This window comes from Phyllobates terribilis, unplaced genomic scaffold, assembly GCF_046119375.1.
Source record: "Phyllobates terribilis strain yellow unplaced genomic scaffold, ASM4611937v1 Scaffold_1__5_contigs__length_1240528914, whole genome shotgun sequence".
Classification (NCBI taxonomy): domain Eukaryota; kingdom Metazoa; phylum Chordata; class Amphibia; order Anura; family Dendrobatidae; genus Phyllobates; species Phyllobates terribilis.
In genome coordinates this window covers 295902772-295923505 of record NW_027362761.1, presented here as the reverse complement: position 1 = coordinate 295923505, position 20734 = coordinate 295902772, and the positions used below count along the sequence as shown (strand labels likewise).

General features: G+C 42.8%; 1 protein-coding gene across 1 annotated transcript in view; it reads left to right on the top strand.

Moving 5' to 3' along the window:
* The first annotated feature begins 1852 nt into the window (after positions 1 to 1852).
* Positions 1853 to 20734, top strand: part of SLC7A4 (solute carrier family 7 member 4) — a 39550-nt gene continuing 20668 nt past the window's right edge. Inside the window, exons 1-2 of the mRNA XM_073673239.1 lie at positions 1853 to 2073; positions 15568 to 16614. Of these exons, the coding sequence (XP_073529340.1) occupies positions 15633 to 16614 (982 nt within the window). The 5' untranslated portion in view covers positions 1853 to 2073; positions 15568 to 15632. The remainder of the gene's footprint in view (positions 2074 to 15567; positions 16615 to 20734) is intronic.

The following is a 20734-nucleotide window of genomic DNA, read 5'->3' as shown; positions in this document are numbered from 1 at the left end:
GCGCTCCTTCCCTTCTGAACCCTGCCGTGCACCCAAATAGTGGTTTTCCCTCACATATGGGGTATCTGCGTGCTCAGGAGAAATTGCACAACAAATTTTGGGGCCCATTTTTTTCCTGTTACCCTTGCGGAAAATAAAAAAATCGGGGTCTAAAGTAACATTTTTGTGAAAAAAGTTAAATGTTCATTTTTTTTTCCACATTCCAAAAATTCCTGTGAAGCACCTGAAGGGTTAATGAACTTCTTGAATGTGGTTTTGAGCATCTTGAGGGGTGCAGTTGTTAGAATGATGTCACTTTTGGGTATATTCTGTCATATAGACCCCTCAAAGTGACTTCAAATAAGATGTAGTCCCTAAAAAATGGTTTTGTAAATTTTGTTGGAAAAATGAGAAATCGCTGGTCAACTTTTAACCCTTATGACTTCCTAACAACAACAAAAAAATGTTGGTTCCAAAATTGTGCTGAATCTTTTGTAAAGTAGACGTGTGGGAAATGTTATTTATTAACTATTTTGTGTGACACATCTCTCTGATTTAAGGGCATGAAAATTCAAATTTTGAAATTTTCAAAATTTTCGCTAAATTTCAGATTTTTTCACAAATAAACGCAAGTGATATCGAAGAAATTTTACCACAATCATGAAGTACAATATGTCACGAAAAACAATCTCAGAATCAGGGGGATCCGTTGAAGCGTTCCGGAGTAATTACCTCATAAAGTGACAGTGGTCAGAATTGTAAAAATTGGCCTGGTCATTAACGTGCAAACCACCTTCGGGGGTAAAGAATTTTTTCACTACTTTTTGTAATGCCTCCAATGTATTTAAAGTGTGGAGAGATTTTTTCTAATTACCTTGTGTTGTCTTTACCGCCTGTGAGAGGCGCTATCGCTGGTCGCTCACAGGCATCATGTGACCCCCGGCTGCAGCCGGTGCTGACATCCGCTGATGTCACGTTAAGTCAGGTGTGACTCAGTGACGCGCTCCCTGCGGTGGATGCTGGGATGCTGGGCTGTGACGCACAGGGAAACCCCGCCACCAGCCCAGCATCCACCGCGGGGAGCGCGTCACTGAGTCACACCTGACTTAACGTGACATCAGCGGATGTCAGCACCGGCTGCAGCCGGGGGTCACATGATGCCTGTGAGCGACCAGCGATAGCGCCTCTCACAGGCAATAAAGACAACACAAGGTAATTACAAAAACACTTATCTGCACAGTTTAAATACATTGGGGGCATTATAAAAAGTAGTGGACAACTTCTTTAAAGAAAAAAACTCCAGAGTTTCCTGAAGAGTCTTCTGCGTGAAAGACTCGTTGAGTTCACCTGTGTTTAAAAGGCGTCAAATGAGTGGGGGGAAAAAACACACGTAAAAACATTTTACACAGACATTGGTTTTTGGTGCAGGAAAATACTCGTGTGCACACAGCCTAAGGCCACGTTCACACATTCAGTATTTGGTCAGTATTTTACATCAGTATTGTAAGCCAAAACCAGGAGTGGGTGATAAATACAGAAGTGGTGATGTGTTTCTATTATACTTTTCCTCTGATTGTGCCACTCCTGGTTTTGGCTTACAAATACTGAGGTAAAATACTGACCAAATACTGAACATGTGCACATGTCCTAGGGATGCAGGAATGATGGGGCAGCTTTCTCACTCGCTCATTAGGGGAGTGCTATTCATGCAGTTTTCTAATATAGTCGCATAGATACGTAACGGGAACCCTGGACCTTCAGACACTTCTGGTATTATGATGTAATGAGGAGGGGTGAGACATATTTGGGGGATCAGTACGTCAGCTCCCGACAGAAGGGGTTAAACCTCCTGCCTGACGTCACTGGTGATAGCAGGCTCAGCTAATCGCTGTCACTGTGAGGTTCCAGGATCCGTCATCACAGCTCCGCCCCGAGCCCCTTCCACGGTGCTGGGAAACACGAATAAATAGCAGTTTGGAGGCAGTGACCGGATCTGTCCGTTCTCCTGTCCGGGGCAGACACCATGCACGGGACTGGCAGGGAGCCGTGACCGCCGGGCATTGCGGCTGCAGTGTGATGGCACAGAGGGAACAGGTGAGCGGCTCGGTGATGGCGGGGAGCGGCTGTGTCTGTGCTGCCAGCATACCCCCGGCTGGGAGGTGATGTGCGCCCTCACCACCACCATCCCGGTGCCCTGTACAGGAGTGCAGGGGCAATGTCTGCAGGGCTAAATAATTAATGATTGCTGATCCCGGAGCATCTGCTCTGAGCTCAGCCGGTGTGGGGGCAGCGCTGCCGAGGAGCAGGATTATGGGGGCTGCTGATGTGCAGTGGAGCTACAGGGTCTCCTCTGCTTCTGGAGGCCGGAGACCCCTGGACTCCTATACTGGGCTGGGGGCTTCTGGCTCAGCTTTCTCCTAGTAATGCTGTGACACGTGGAAAGTGAGAGGATGTCTACATAACGTCAGTGTGTAAGGAAGAACCAGGAAAATGGTGGTGAATGGAGGCAGATAGAGCAGGTCGATGGAGCAAGAAAAATCTAAGACATTCGGGGTAAGAATAAATGACAGAACCTCCAGTGACCTAAGACCCAACAGGAGAAAGGCGGCACAGCAGGGAATATATATTATATTCTATATTATACCTGCAAGAAAGGTTCACTAACTTACTGGGCTGTAACGTTGTACACAGTCCGATCCAGGGACAGCGCGGTATGGAGAGGCGCTGAGCAGAACGCCAGATGGGGGTGCAGGAAAGGATTCAGTATAAGGCCACGTTCACACGTTCAGTATTTTACCTCAGTATGTGTCAGCCAAAACCAGGGGAGGAACAATCAGAGGGAAAGTATAATAGAAATACGTCACCACTTCTGTATTTATCACCCACACCTGGTTTTGGCTTACAAATAACTGACCAAATACTGAATGTGTGAACGCGCCTAAGAGTGTATTCACATGTCCATGTTTAAACAAGTGTATGAGAAAATGGTACCAGTGTCTTCAGTGTTTTGTGTCGGTGTACAGTCCGTATTTACCATCAGTGTACGGTTCGGACCCATAAACTTATATTGGCCCTTGTCGTCTGTGATACCGAAGAAAAAAAGGACATGCCTCCAAGATGTTTTGCACAGATACAGTCCATGAAAAACATGGACATGTGACCCCCGGATAGAACACATACGTGCAACACGTCTGAATGAGGCCTAACTTGTATTCTATTCACTGAAATCCCTGGTGTTGGTTTGGATAAGAGTCCAGTGGGCGGGCCTACTAGTGACTGACAGCTATCTCTGCATGCTCTGCCATACAGGGAAGACTGTCAGTCACTGAATGGGACCGCCCACTGGACTCCTACATACAAACATCAGGGAATTGGATGAATAAAATACAAGATATATTGAGAATTTTCCTACAAAAACTGTATATTAATCTGATCAACTTCTGCTCTAACATCCAGCCTGCAGATCAGATGCCATTTTCAATACGTCAGGATATCTGTAAGGTATCCATAGTGGTAAAGATTTGGCCATTATATGGGCTGAAATCAGAACTCTCCTAAGGAAGGAGACCTCCATGACATGCTATGCCCCATTTCCCATACGGGATCTACCCCATAATGTTTGTCATGGATTTTTCACAGGCATTTGCGTTATCTTTTGTACATTTTTTAATGACTGTAACGTTAATGCTAACATTCATGACAAATTGTAGGCATGCAACACACTTCTAATTAAGGCCTATTGTGCTGATGAGCTCATTGCAGTCAAGAAGTTGAAGACCCTTCTGAGAGGTCCATGCCAGGGCTGTAGAGTCAATGACCAAATGTTCTGACTCCAACCCTTCTTCATAAAAGGCCAATAAAAAGTAACACATTTACTGAATTGAAATGGTAACCTCACCAGATCACTTTTTTTTGTTATTTTTTTTTATAGGGGCATTAGAATGGATCAACAGGACAGGATCAATTCGCCTAAGGCATCTATATGGGGCTACATTGTATTTTGGGAAGGAGTTAATGCTAGTATATGACCTGTAGGACTAGGCACCAGTATGTTCTATGAGAATTGCCTTAGACCAGGTGTCTGCATTTAATTTTTGAGTGGTCACATGAGAGATCATGAATGTTGTGGAGGTCCGAACCACACTGTGATCCACACTGATCAGCAGAGCAGGTAACGTTTGTCCCTGACTTGGCACTATTATCTCCTTTACAAATGGAGTGGCAGGTCGGATGCCCGATTGCAGCTCCACTTAATGGAGTCACGGTCCAGCATGCGCACTGGTCCATTCTGACAAAGATAAAGTGCCCTTTACTGCCAATCGAAGCGGGTCCCAGCAGTCGTATCCTGTGGACAGGTGACAACTCGTTTTTCCTGCACAAACCCTTTAATTTTATCACAGAATTAAGTATTTTGACTGGCCGTTATTGCTAATACATGTTACGATAGGGCTTATTATAGTAGCAGCTAATTATTTATTACGGGTGTTATTCAGCCGTATGTATATAATAAGCAGAGATGTACTGCGATCCCTATCCTTGTCTCTTGTCTTTCACAATCCTGCTCTTTTTCTTTCCTCTTCTTCTGCTTTTAGTCTTCTCTTTCACATGCCTTCTTCCTTGATTCTCCAACGTGTGTGTGTGTGAGAGAGAGACCTGCATGTAAGGGTAGGGCCTACATGCCTATGCCGGTCAGATGTACACAGTGATTGGGTTTTATTTCCAGCCCTTTGACCGTCGTAGTCCACGGGCTGGACAGTAACAGCCACAGGACCGGATGAGGCCCACGGGCCACGTTTGCCCATGGCTATTATCGGGTGATGTCATTCACATCTGCCATTTTTAAATTCAATAATGTTGCCATAGTGAAAAGATTGATGAATGACCTATAACTGTGCACACGCTCCCATAGTTCCCTCCGCTGTCTGACTCATCTGCTGTGTTCTTTATTTACCTTCTTTATCATCCACTTAGTGAGGTTTTCCCTGGTGACAGTGTCGGACATGCTGATCAGTAACTAACCATGGAGCGTTCATCACACAGTATAGTAGTGAGTACACTGCACACAACATTAAAGGTTCATACAATACTATAAACAATCACTTTACTAATAAAATATATAATAGCACATATAAAATGATACATTCCTCAAACTTGAAATTGCAACACCAAGAAGGAAAAATTATGGAAACCACAGCAAGGATTGACATTTAAATGAAATGCAAATTATGAGAAATTTGGAAACAAAATTCTCAAAACCTAGTATGACCGCCATGTATGTGCTACCACGGCCTGTAATGTCTCCGGACTGGTCTTCCATCGAGCACATCTGGGGCGTCATTGGTCATTAAATTGCACAGGGAGCTTCCCGCTGCGGGTAGGGATGATTTCCATGCCGAAGTGCATGTAGCATGGCAGAACATTTCTCAGACAGCCATTAATAACCTCATTGATAGCAGCCAAACCATGTTAGTATGCGTATTTCTGCATATAGTGCTCATACTGAAGCAGGATGTTTTCAAAATTGTTTTCCTTTTTATTTTTATCATTAAAGAAGCCCTCCCATTAATATTTTTCTTCAATAAATGTGTGTGCATGTAGTGCGAGTGTGCTAATATACTCGCCTACCTCTGCTCTCTCCGGTGTCCAGCACCGTTCTGCTCCTCTTCTCAGTGTCTTCACCGCTCTGCACGAGCTGGTAGTGAATTCTACAATGAAAGTCTATAGAGCATCAGAATGAGGCCCCATAGGCTCTCATTGTAAGAGACTTCCGGCTCATGCATAGAGTGACCCGCATAGTCTGAATTGCGATGACGTCACTGAGAAAAGGAGCTGGACACTGGAGAGAGCGGCGGTAGGTGAATACATTAACACACTCGCATTATATTGTACGTACATATACAAACATTTAAAGGAGTATTCCCATCTCCAATGTCCCAATATGTAGTAGATGTAATAATATTAGCAAATACCTCCAATTAGAAATGTAGTATAGTTTTTCTGATTCACTATGTCTCTTTCCTCATGTGCAGGCATTGGAGGACCTTGGGTATCCATGGTTACGACCACTAGCTAACTGTCACTATATCAATGCCTGCACATGAGGAAAGAGACACAGCGAATCAGAAAAACTATACTACATTTCTAATTGGAGGTATTTACTAATATTATTATTATTACATCTACTACATAATGAGATGGGATCTTGGAGATGGGAATACTCCTTTTAATGAAGAACAAAAAAAATTCATGGGATGGGCTTCTTTAGGAAGTCTATCAATCCGGTTATTGTCTTTAAAGAAGTTGTCCACTACTTTTTATAATGCCCACAATGTATTTAAACTGTACAGATAAGTGTTTTTGTAATTACCTTGTGTTGTCTTTATTGCCTGTGAAGAGGCGCTATCGCTGGTCGCTCACAGGCATCACGTAATCCCTGGCTGCAGCCGGCTCTGGCTTCCGCTGATGTCATGTCAAATCAGGTGTGACCCAGTGACGCGCTCCCCCCCCCCCCGATTGATGGGCTGTGGGTGGGGTTTTCCCGCACGTAACACCCAGCATCCACTGTTCGCTTTCCCAATGAATGCATGCAGTGGATGCTGGGTGTGACCCGTGGGGAAACCCTGCCCACAAGTAGAAAAAAATCTGTCCTTAGGTTTTTCCTACCCCACCTGAGAGCATAAACTGATTTCAGTGTCCCAGTGGTCATTTGATTACCATATTTCTAAATAGCATTCTCATACAATAAAGTTTATTTCCTACTGGCAGTGGGGCTCTAAGTGCGGGCGCTGAGCAGGTTCAGAACACTATTAGCCTGCAGATTAACCCCATATCTGCAGGTTAATATTTTTTTTGTTTGTTTTTTTTTATGGGACAAGTTTCTTTAAATGCTCACGCCCTCTAATGGTAAATCGGGCTACATGTGCCCATACACTTCTCATAGATTGTAGGTTGCTAGCTGGGACCTCACTCCTCTTGGTATCTATTGAATTGTGTTATTCTGTAATGTCTGCTACTGTATATTCTGTACAAATCCCACCTGAATTGGAAAGTTCTGTGTAATATGTTGGCGCTATAGGAATAAAATGTATTATTAAACACTTGTTTAGCTGTCATATATGGCTGTGCTTGCACAGACGTATTTTCAGTCTGTCTGCTGTCCATGTGTGCATCCTATGTTCCAGTGCACACAAGTAATTTACATGCCAGACTATTGCATGTAAATAGCGGGTAGCCCCTGCACCCAACTACTCTGTATACCAGCATGTGCAATTTGTGGAATTAACTGGGACATTTTTTTATTTTGCCGTCTGCACCCAGAATAGTGCATGCTGCGATGGATCAGAGGTCAGTGTGCAAAATGGCTTATGTGCGCTAGCCATGGAATAATAATAATTATAATATTATTATTATTATTATTATTATTATTATTATTAATATAATATCATCATCTTCAAATAGAGGCTGGACAGACATCTGTCTGAGGTGGTTTAGTGAATCCTGCATTAAGCGGAGGGTTGGACACTATGACCCTGGAGGTTCCTTCCAACTTTAATATTCTACGATTCTAGCCAATAGGCTGCAATTGGTCCGTATGCTGTCTTTGTGTGCAATGGAATGAACATGAACCTGGAAAATTGGACGTCTGAGCAAAGCCATAGGGCGGTTTCAGATTTACATGATAATCGGTCCGATGTCGGATCGCAATGCACAGGCTGGCCATGCATCTCCTGACCCGAACGTGATGGCTTCCTATATCTCTACAAAGCTATTGCGCTCGGGTCAGGAGATTCATGGCCGAGCTGTGCATTGCGATCCGACATCGGTCCGATTATCATGGACATCTGAAACAGCCCTTACTCTTGGAGAATACTTGGCAACCCACACATATCGCTATAGCAATTGAGGACATGAGTTTCTAGATGATTCTCCCAGAGTTTTGTTCACTTTGTCTTATGTCAGACAGGAAAATCCTGATTTATGCCATGTTTACACTTTCCATATTTGGTCAATATTTTACCTCCGTATTTGTAAGCCAAAATCAGGAATGGAACAATCAGAGGAAAAGTATAATTAAACACATCACCATCTCTGGATTTTTTTTTCCCCCACTCTTGGTTTTGGATTACAAATACCGATGTAAAATACTGACTAAATACTGAACGTGTGAACGTGGCCTTAGACTGTTTAACTCAATTTCATTTAGACTAACAGTAAGATAAGGGACAGATCCCAGGAGCTCGGCAGTTGGTGCACTCCTATTTATAGGGGGATCGGGAGAGAGAACCATTGGCCGAGAGTTATCTAGTGTAAGGCCAGCCTTAGTTTCACCCATCAGGTGTATAGCTCCATCTCCACCGATACCGTATTGTTTGGACTATAAGACGCACTTTTATCTTCAAATTTTGGAGGAAAGTTGGGGGTGCGTCTTATAGTCCGATATACAGTGGGTACGGAAAGTATTCAGATCCCTTTACATTTTTCACTCTGTTTCATTGCAGCCATTTGGTAAATTCTAAAAAGTTCATTTTTTTTATTTATTTTTTCTCATTAAAGTACACTCTGCACCCCATCTTGACTGGAAAAAAAAACAGAAATGTAGAAATTTTTGCAAATTTATTTAAAAAAGAAAAACTGAAATATCACATGGTCATAAGTATTCAGACCCTTTGCTCAGTATTGAGTAGAAGCACCCTTTTGAGCTAGTACAGCCATGAGTCTTCTTGGGAATGATGCAACAAGTTTTTCACACCTGGATTTGGGGATCCTCTGCCATTCTTCCTTGCAGATCCTCTCCAGTTCCGTCAGGTTGGATGGTGAATGTTGGTGGACAGCCATTTTCAGGTCTCTCCAGAGATGCTCAATTGGGTTTAGGCCAGGGCTCTGGCTGGGCCAGTCAAGAATGGTCACAGAGTTGTTCTGAAGCCACTCCTTTGTTGTTTTAGCTGTGTGCTTAGGGTCCTTCTCTTGTTGGAAGGTGAACCTTTGGCCAAGTCTGAGGTCCAGAGCACTCTGGAAGAGGTTTTCATCCAGGATATCTCTGTACTTGGCCGCATTCATGTTTCCTTCAATTGCAACCAGTCGTCCTGTTCCTGCAGCTGAAAAACACCCCCATAGCATGATGCTGCCACCACCATGTTTCACTGTTGGGATTGTATTGGGCAGGTGATGAGCAGTGCCTGGTTTTCTCCACACATACCACTTAGAATTATCACCAAAAAGTTCTATCTTCGTCTCATCAGACCAGAGAATCTTATTTCTCCTAATCTGGGAGTCCTTCATGTGTTTTTGAGCAAACTCTATGCGGTCTTTCATATGTCTTGCACTGAGGAGAGGCTTCCGTCAGGCCACTCTGCCATAAAGGCCTGACTGGTGGAGGGCTGCAGTGACCGTTGACTTTGTGAAACTTTCTCCCATCTCCCTACTGCATCTCTGGAGCTCAGCCTCAGTGATCTTCGGGATCTTCTTTACCTCCCTCGCCAAGGCTCTTCTCCCACGATTGCTCAGTTTGGCTGGACTTCCAGGTCTAGGAAGACTTCTGGTGGACCCAAACTTCTTCCATTTAAGGATTATGGAGGCCACTGTGCTCTTAGGAACCTTGCGTAATGCAGAAATTCTTTTGTAACCTTGGCCAGATCTGTGCCTTGCCACAATTCTGTCTCTGATCTCCTTGGACCGTTCCTTTGAGCTCATGGTTCTCATTTGGTCTGACATGCACGGTGAGCTGTGAGGTCTTATATAGACAGGTGTGTGCCTTTCCAAATCAAGTCCTATCAGTTTAATTAAACACAGCTGGACTCCAATGAAGGAGTAGAACCATCTCAAGGAGTATCACAAGGAAATGGACAGCATGTGACTTAAATATGAGTGTCTGAGCAAAGGGTCTGAATACCCTTTGATCTGACACTCATATTTAGAATTTACAAAATGGCTGCAATGAAACAAAGAGTGAAAAATGTAAAGGGGTCTGAATACTTTCCGTACCCACTGTGTATATAATATAAATACACAGTGTGGTGGTGGTGGTGGTGGTGGGGGGGGGGGAGCGGCAGCGGCGGAGGAGCGAGGCACAGGAGGCAGCAGCCACCTGCTGCAGCCTACACTGTGCCCGCTACTAAAGAAAATTAATATTCACATCTCCCCACGCTCCTTTTCCTTTTACCCTTCATCTCTCTTCCTGGTATGTATTTATCATCCATGGGATGAGGGGGGGCCGTACATACCAGGAACAGGGATGAGGGGCGGGGGCCATACGTACCAGGATGGGGATGAGAGACACATATACTAGGAAGGAGGGGCCATGTATACCAGGATGGGGGATATTAACAGAGTTAGGGGACATTGTTATAGGAGTAATGTCAGCGGCAGACCCCACTCCCCCTTAACAGTGCATCATGACCACATTTTTTGCTTTAAATTATTTTTTTCTATTTTCCTCCTTTAAAACATAGGTGCGTCTCATAGTCCGAAAAATACGTTATTTCACTCTTGCCACCTGATAATTTTATTTTTCTGTTACATCCAGGATGCTAAGTACTGAACATGCACATTGTACCATGAGGATAAGGTTTAAAAAGATATTAATCTTCCTGAAAAGAGGTCGGATACTGGTAGGGCAGTAGAGGGATTCTCAGAATTGCATAGAGCTGTGCAGTTATGTCCTGCTACTTGTGACTGGCTTTCATCTGAGAGTTTATAAATTGCAAACAAATCCAGGGATAATCTAAGATGAAAAAACTGAGAATAAGCTGCGATAAATGTAATATATAAATATCAGTCCATACAATGTACAGGTGCATCTCAAAAAATTAGAATATCATTAATTTATTTCAGTTCTTAAATACAAAAAGTGAAACTCCTATATTATATAGAGTCATTACAAACAGAGTGATCTATTTCAAGTGTTTATTACTGTTAATGTTGATGATTATGGCTTACAGCCAATGAAAACACAAGTCATTATGTCAGTAAATTAGAATACTTTATAACTCCACCTTGAAAAATGTTTTTAAAATGCGAAATATTGGCCTACTGAAATGTATGTTCAGTAAATGCACTCAATACTTGGTCGGGGCTCCTTTTGCATCAATTACTGCATCAATGCGGCATGACATGGAGGCGATCAGCCTGTGGCACTGCTGAGGTGTTATGGAAGCCCAGGTTGCTTTGATAGCAGCCTTCAGCTCATCTGCATTGTTGGGTCTGGTGTCTCTCATCTTCCTCTTGACAATACCCCATAGAGAATCTATGGGGTTAAGGTCAGGCGAGTTTGCTGGCCAATCAAGCACAGTGATACTGTTTTTAAACCAGGTATTGGTACTTTTGGCAGTGTGGACAGGTGCCAAGTCCTGCTGGAGAATGACATTTCCATCTCCAAAAAGCTTGTCGGCAGAAGGAAGCATGAAGTGCACTAAAATTTCCTGGTAGACAGCTGCGCTGACTTTGGTGTTGATAAAACACAGTGGACCTACACCAGCAGATGACATGGCTCCTCAAACCATCACTGATTGTGGAAACTTCACACTAGACCTCAAGCAGCTTGGATTGTGTCCTCTCCACTCTTCCTCCAGACTCTGGGACCTTGATTTCCAAATGAAAATTGGAACTCTGGGACCTTGGATTGTGTCAATGACTGACTGCCTTCTGGACATCTGTCAAGTCAGCAGTCTTCCCCCCCATGATTGTGGAGATTACTGAAACAGACTAAGGGGCCCTTTTAAACGCTTAGGAAGCCTTTGCAGGTGTTTTTTTTGTTAATTATTCTGATTCACTGAGTTAATGACTTTTGTGTTTTCTTTTGTTGTAATCCATAATCATTAACAGAAATAAACACTTGAAATAGATTTGTATTGAAGAACTGAAATTTTTTTTTGATGCTATTCTAATTTAGTGAGATGCACCCGTACATGTGAATGGACCATGTGTTTTACCATTAGTCCTGGTAATGTCAATGCTTTTATTCAATTAATTTTTGGAGGCCCATACCTAGAAAGTGTAACTTCTGACCAGGCCCATAGTTCTAGTTATGAAATGTCACGTGTCTGCATCTCACTGCTTTGTGTCCTGTATGTATGTGGACATCCTCTGAAAGTCTTGTAGCTCTGTGAAAATAATTGGTCACAGTCGTACAGGTAGTAGGAATCCTTCCGTGTGAATACTAGCTTGCTCTGGGCATTTTGCCAACATTTATGGTTATCTAGTTGTGGTGCTAGTGGAAAAGGAAGCTAATATTCTTGGCAAACACCAGCTTCCAAATCATGGTGGATCAGGATTCCTGGATCTAGTGCCTCCGTTCCTGATTCTCTTTACGAAGGTTCAGCAGTTATAACTTCAGAACTGTGTACTGAACCCATAAAGCAACACATGGGCTTCAAACAGCTACATATTACGGAGCGGTAAGCACTCTGTGCTGCTATATGATGACATGTACAGTGCCCATTTTAGGGCATGATCAGATATCAAAGTCAAACATCAGAAAGATGTCCGTTTGAGGCTAAATACCCTGTATGACAAGTGACTTTGACATCTGATGATGATGATGATCATGAAAAAATTCACTGTTTCTGATGGGACTTGAACCCAAAACTCTATGTCAAGAAGCCAGTTCACTTACCATTGAGCTATAAACTCAGTTGAAGAAATATAGGCGTTCTGTTTGGTTATGTGATGTTCAGTGCAAACCTGTCTGAAACTCCTTGGGACTTTCACAAATACCTCCTCCAAGCCAAATTCAAATTATGCGAGTCTGATATGTGACTTTCTTCAAACATCCGAATCGGTGACTTTAGTTACCCTATTTTCATGGTTGATCCCATAAGACAAGAAAAGCTATCAGTCACTATCACTTGACTATGGCTAAATGGTAAATCCCAGAAGCAGAAGATTTTTTTTTTTTGTAAATTATGCTGTAAAAGTCACTTATCAAAGTCAGATGTCAAACATATGTGACTTTTACAGCATAATTTACATTAAAAAAAGTCTTCTGCTCCTGGGATTTGAACCTGAAACTTTACCATTCAGCCAAAGTCAAGTGATAGTGACTGGTAGCGTTTCTTGTATTATGGGATCAACCATGAAAGTACTCAGGGTGACTAAAAGTCATTGTGATTCTGATGTTTGAAGAAAGTCACATATTAGACTCTCATCTCAAAGTCACACATCATTTGAATTTGGCTTGGAGGAGGTATTTGTGAAAGTCCCAAGGCGTTTCAGACAGGTTTGCACTGAACATCACATAATCAAATAGAATGCCTAGATTTCTTCAACGGCGTTTATATCTCAATGGTAAGTGAACTGGCTTCTTGACATAGAGTTTTGGGTTCAAGTCACATCAGCAAACAGTGAAATATATATATTATAATATATTTTTGTCAGACAGGGTATTTAGCCTCAAACTGACATGATTCTGATGTTTGACTTCGATATCTGATCATGTCCTAAAATGGACACTGTACATATGAATCCATCGGGGGAAAAAAACACTATATGACACATTATCGAATTGTAAGCATTCATTAGTACACTCTCTCCTCAGACTTCCACCGGTATACCTCGAAACTGTGAGAGAACCGTAATACGGTGGCATGTGTGCACTCCACTCTTTCTCTAAAGGAAGAGATTTACCATGGTGCTCCGTTCAGTCCTGATCACAGATGGGATGAAAAGGGGATCAGGATCCCTGTTCTAGTGATCAGAGCAGGTTCCAGGAATCCCCTATCTTGTGAGTAGCTGATGTATGGGCTCGTTAAATGGAGTTTTCCACAAACACAAGATACTAACTTAAGGGTATGTGCCCACGATGCAGAATTGAAGCAGAAAATTTCTGCAGTGCTTCTGCATGTTCTTGGCAGTAAAAAAAACGCTTGCGGATTTTACACGCGTTTTTACATGCGGTTTTCAAATGCATTGGGACCTCAAATCTGCATGCAGAAACGCACAAATAGTGGACATGTTGCGGATTTTTCCGCAAGGAAAATCCGCTGCGGAAAATTCTGCAGCATGGGCACAGAACATGCAGATTTTCATTGGGGATCATGGGGCACTGATTACCAAGCGTTTTGCAAGCGTTTACGCTGCGGAAATTCCGCAGCAAAAATGCTTGAAAAACGCATAGTGGGCACACAGCCTAAAAGCCAAGAAGTCTGGTATTTAGCATAGGTCCATTCTCTAGTCTCCTGCTCTATTATATTGTTAGCAGATCACTTTGTGCTGTATGCAAAATGTTAGAACCCCTGAGTCTGATTATCACAAAAAATATCAGATCTACGCCATTAATCCACTCTCTGCACATATAAAGTGAATCCAGGTTGCACCCTTCTTTCAGAGTTAAGGCAATAGGTGTTGGTAATACTTTCACCCTAGACAGAATTTTCGCTGTCTGACTAATCTATTTTGCTCAAGCACATATGCTGAATTTACACTTGATTCTTAGCAGCCTATTCCTAGGGGACAGCCCAGTATAAAAATACATTTTACCAAGGGAACTTCTGACATATGCTGTATTTGAAGGCCTGTATTATTGTAGGTCCAGCAATGCTTGTGAAGGTAATTGTTAGTTCCTAGTAATACATATAACATGGTATAGACACATTTATATTTATTTAATAAAATTATATTAGATATAGTTAAAATAGAATTGTTAATATTTTATTTTTAGCAAGTTATTAAAATTCAAAGTGAATGAACAAAGTAGAAGTCTTAAATGTTATTTTTGTTTTCTTTATTTATTGTACTCACTTATTTAGCGCCATTAATTCCACAGCGCTTCACAGACATTATCGGCACTGTCCCCATTGGGGCTCACAATCTAACTTCCCTATCAGTATGTCTTTGGAGTGTGGGAGGAAACTGGAGAACCCAGAGCAAACCCATGCAAACACTGGGAGAACATACAAACTCCTTGCAGATGTTGTCCTTGGTGGGATTGGAACCCAGGACCTCAGCTTGGTGTGATCATCCCTTGCTGTCAAAAATGCATCAATTGTTCTATCTACTCTTGTACACTCTTTTTGGAGGAACTCAGCAGGGAGGTTGTTCCAAACATCTTGGAGACACTTCTCAGCATGAAATACAATCAAAGAGGTGTCTAGCTCCAAATTTACTCTATGGCTGGACAGAGACCCCAAACATCTAGCCAATGTCATTAAGACCTATCTTTAGCATAAAGGAGAACCAGAAGTCCTGGAGGTGTCAACTTCATTGAGTCTGTCTGGGATTACATGAAGAGACAGAGGGATTTGCACAAGCCTAAATCCACAGCAGATCTGTCTTTGGTTCTCCAAGATGTTTGGAACAACCTCCCAGCTGAGTCCCTTCAAAAACTGTGTGCAAGTGTACCTAGAAGAATTGATGCTGTATTGAAAGTAAAAGTTGGTCACACCAAATATTGATTTTAAGATATATATTTTTTTTTTTTTTGCTTCACTTACTTTGCATTTTGTTTATTGATAAAAAATAGAAGACTTAATTTATTTTTAAGGCATTACTAGTTTGCAGCATTCATTTCCACACCTGCTTAAAAGTTTTGCACAGTACTATGTGTGTATGTATTACAGATAATGTTGCAATAGTTTCTTTATTTTGATCTTCTAGATTTATTACAAGACATGAAAGAAACTCCTCTATAGTCAACTAGTTAAAGGATACAACTGTACAAAATGGGGAATAGACTACCTTCTTCCGGTGCTGTGGTCCGATTTTGCCAGAAGCTGAACAGGGTGAAGACTTTGGAGGATGACCTGATGGAGACCTCATTTAAAAGATGCCTTTCAACCCTAGACCTCACCCTTTTGGGTGTGGGAGCAATGGTGGGTTCTGGTCTGTATGTACTGACTGGCACAGTGGCCAAGGAGATTGCAGGTCCAGCTGTTGTCATCTCATTCCTTATCGCCGGTATTGCCTCTCTTCTTGCAGCTCTCTGCTATGCTGAGTTTGGTGCAAGGGTGCCAAAGACTGGATCTGCATATATGTTTACTTATGTCTCAGTTGGTGAGCTGTGGGCCTTCCTGATTGGCTGGAATGTCATCCTGGAATATATGATTGGTGGTGCAGCAGTTGCACGAGCGTGGAGTGGATACTTGGACTCTATGTTCGATCACAAAATCAAAAATTATACTGAAAGCCATATTGGAACTTGGAATGTCCAGTTTTTGGCTCACTACCCCGATTTCTTAGCTGCCGGAATATTGCTGTTTGCTACAGCATTTATTTCTTTTGGTGTAAGAGTATCTTCATGGCTGAACCATATCTTTGCTGCAATCAGCATGGGAATAATAATTTTTATTCTTGTATTTGGGTTTATCCTTGCAAACCCAAAAAACTGGTCTGCTGAACATGGTGGTTTTGCTCCCTTTGGCATCTCCGGCATCATGTCTGGTACTGCCACATGTTTTTATGCCTTTGTAGGCTTTGATGTGATCGCAGCCTCAAGTGAAGAAGCAAAGAATCCTCAAAAAGCCGTGCCCATAGCAACAGCGGTGTCATTAGGTGTAGCCACAGTGGCCTATATCCTCGTGTCTGTTGTATTAACTCTAATGGTGCCTTGGAATACTTTGATGCCCGACTCTGCTCTTTCTGATGCATTTTTCAGGCGAGGTTATTCATGGGCAGGATTTCTTGTAGCTGCTGGCTCCATTTGCGGTGAGTGAAATTTGTATTTATTTTCGTCACTTTGCTTTCTGACCTAACTGCGTGTTCCTCATTACATTCTTTAGCTTTTATATGATCTAAATTGTATTACCTGATACTAAAGAAGATCTCTGTTGTGCCACTTTGGGCCAGTTTTAGTAGATATGCAATGGTTGTAATAACATAGCACCCTATGACTTTAAAAGTCTGGAGTTACATTTGTAATTTCTGAGCTAAACACAGAAGTGAATTCAAAAGAATAAAAGAAAGACTGATACTTTTGTATCCAGTCATGTGATTGGCTCAAATTGTCACAAAAAAAATGCATGCATGATTCATACATTATCTTTATTTTAAAAGGGGTATTCTCAAGTATGGAGGTGTTAGATATCTCTCGCGGTCCAATTAAGAATGAATGGAACAGCAGTGCGCATGATTGACCATTGCTCCATTCATAGCCGGTTCTTGGGGATCACTGGGAGGGCCCAGTGGTCAGACCCCCAGCGATCAGGAAGTTTTCCACTATATCATAGTGCATAACTTCCAAACTTCAGAATACTACTTTCAACATGATCTTGTAATGTAAAGACATGGCTGTAATGGCACTGTAATACAGATTAAACTGATACCTCTGATCGAGAAATCCGCTTTGTTGTTCTTCTTTACCTCCGAGGGTGGTTTGCACGTTAATGACCAGGCCAATTCTTACAATTCTGACCACTGTCACTTTATGAGGTAATTATTCTGGAACGCTTCAGCGGATCCCCCTGATTCTGAGAGTGTTTTTTTTGTGACGTATTGTACTTCATGATGGTGGTAAAACTTCTTCGATATGACTTGCTTTTATTTGTGAAAGAATCAGAAATTTGGCAAGAACTTCAGTTTTGTAAATTTGAATTTTTATGCCTTTAAACCTGAGGGATATGTCACACAGAATGGTTAATAAATAACATTTCCCACATGTCTACTTTACATTAGCACAATTTTGGAACCCAAATTTTTTTTTTTTTGTTAGGAAGTTATAAGGGTTAACAGTTGACCAGCGATTTGTCATTTTTACAAAAAAATTTACAAAACCATTTTTTTTTTTTAGGGACCACATTACATTTTAAGTCACTTTGAAGGAGTCTATATGACAGAAAATACCCAAAAGAGACACCATTCTAAAAACTGCACCTGTCAAGGTGCTCAAAGCATTCAAGAAGTTTACTAACCCTTCAGGTGCTTCACAGCAATTAATAGAATGTGAATGGAAATGGGGTCTAAATTTTTACTTTAGACCCCATTTTTTTATTTTCACATAGGTAACAGGAGAAATTGGATCCCAAAAGTTGTTGTGCACTGATATCCCATATGTGTGGGAAAGCCGTTGTTTGGGCGCATGGCAGGGCTCGAAGGGAAGGAGCACCGTTTGACTTTTTCAACACAAAACTCGCTGGAATTGAGCGCGGATGCCATGTCTCATTTGGAGAGCCCCTGGTGTGCCTAAACAGTGGAACTGATCTACTGAATCCTGATGTGTGAATTTTATTATGTAGTGTCGGAAGTCAGAAATGAATTTAGTAGTCCATTGATGTGTGGTACCTTCTGAAGCATTCTTTCATGCACAGGGCAGGTGTCACATTGATAAGTGGTGTCCTTGCGTATCCCCCTTCGGTAACAGTCAGCACTTTTTTCTCCAATCCCCTCCACGACAGCACACCCGGGAGGTAGCCTCCCCATCCTAATTAGGGACAGGAAAACAAGAGGTTAAATAGCCCCTCCCCGCTACCATCCCCAGTGTTTTCCTGTCCCTTTTGGGATGAAGAGGTTACCTAGGGTGCCTGCGGCCAGCGAGCAGGGCCCTATTAAATTTACCTGTACCGGGCTGCAGGGAGCGATTGCCTCTGGCCTTCCTTCCCTGGATGCTCCCGTTTCACTTGGAGCAGGACCCCCTCACTCGCCTGCGCCTACGGGTAAAGCTGAGTGGGGTTTGGGGGCTGGGGGCCTCCTGTAGCTCCCCAGCCAGAGTCTCCTCTGTCCTCCATGGCAGCGTGTTTCGGCGCGCATGCAGGATGCGCCAGAACTTAGGTATTCGGCCTACGGGATGTCACTTCTGGTTGCGTTCCACCGTGGAACGCATGGGGCCGCGGTGGAAAATTCAAACTAGAAAGCCACGGTTTTGCCCAGGAATGGAGGATCTTTCACTGGATAGGTGGAAATTTGGCGCTGGATCTCGGTCTCCTCTATAAAAGACCCAGATAAGAAGACACCATTAAGGTAGGACAGAATATTCTGCTGCTTTAGAGAGTGTTGTTTCAAAGCCTGCGTCTGCAGAGCCCAGCTCTAACTGGTCCCCAATAAGTACTAGGTCCAAGGTTGTTCCCCACTCTCTTTTGAGCAGGATCCCAAAATGTATTTTAAATATCCCCTTTCTTAATTTTAGGGAGACAAGGATCCTGCACTGAGAGTGGGAGAAAATACTACAGTTCGCAAATGTGCCATTTTTAGGAAAAAGCTTGCTTCAGGGCATAAGAAACCCCTATGCCAGAAATGCACTAACAGCATTGTGAAGGAAGAACAGCCTTCTCTTATGGAAGAAGTCAGGGGAATGGTTCGGCAGGAAATACAATCCTCCCTAGCCTCATTCTAGCAAGCCAGAGCTGAGGGTCCATCTCCACCAAAAGGGAGAAAGTATACGGTTAGGGATACCTCTGATTCAGAAGAATTGGGATCTATGGAGGAACTTGAAGAAGGGGTCCTAAGTGAAGATTGACAAGGATAGAAAATATTACTTTTCTGCTGAGCATATGGAAGAATTGTTGTCTCAGGTGAGAGACACTATGCAGATGGAAGAGGAGAAGAAAACCCGTACAGTTCAGGACGAGATGTTTGGGGGTCTGAAATCCAAGAAGAAGTTAGTGTTCCCGGTGCATGACAACATTCGGAGTCTAATTTTGGATGAATGGGAGTCACCTGAAAAAGGGCTTAGTGTTGCAGGAGAAATGAAGGATAGATTCCCTCTGGATGAAAATACGGCTAAACTATGGATGGAAGTTCCGAAAGTAGATGTGCAAGTGGCAAGGGTAGTGAAGAAAACAACCCTTCCCTTTGAAGACCCGTCCCAGCTCAAGGATCCTATGGATAGGAAGATTGACAGTCTGCTAAGAAAGACATGGGAAACATCGGCAGCTTCACTAAAGACTAATATCTAATATTGCTTCAACTTGTGTAGCTCGTTCCATGTTTCTCTGGCTCCAACAGCTAGAGGAACATCTCTGGAAAGGTACTCCTCGGGAGAACCTCCTGGCATCTCTTCCTTTGCTGCAAAAGGCCACTGGGTTCCAAGCTGATGCCTCAGCGGAGTCTGGCAAGATCGGCGGCTTTATCTAATTCTACAAGAGCTCTATGGTTGAAGATGTGTAGTGGGGATAACGCATCAAAATCTAAGCTTTGTTCCGTCCCATTTAAAGAAGAGTATATGTTTGGAGCAGTCTTGGACGAGTTGTTGGAGAAAGCATCCGACAAGAAGAAGTCTCTGCCAGAGCCAAAGAATCCAAGAAACTTCAGAAAGAGACCATTTCTTCCCCCTCAGCAGCAACAGCAGCAAGCATTTCAGTACAGAGGCAAGGGTAAAACCGGTCGCTGGAGTTACCTAAAAGGGGGAAGAGTAAGAAATATCTTTCACGGTTCTAGGCAAGACAGAGAATGACGCCAAGAAGGTAGGAGGCAGGATTGCAAGCTTCATTCCCCAATGGCAGCTAATATCTTCAGACGGAAGATCCTGGACATGGTGGCGGTAGGAGCCGAAATGGACTTTGCTACCTACCCTTCAAGAAGGGTAAAAGTAACGTCTTTACCATCGACAAGATTACACAAGTTCTCAATGACAGGTCTTCAGAATCTTCGAAACTCGGGAGTTATTACACCAGTGCCTCGCATGGAACAAGGAGAAGGTCATTATTCTCAGGTGTTTCTGTTAAAGGTTTCAGGTTCTTACAGGATACTTCCCTTGTTATCAGTCAAGACAGACACAAGCAAAAGGAGATGGGGAGCAGTAGTCTCCCACGTTGCCTTTCAAGGAGTCTGGTCACAAGAAATAGCAGAGCAATCCTCGAACCTAAGAGAACTGAAAGTGGTGGAGGAAACCCTA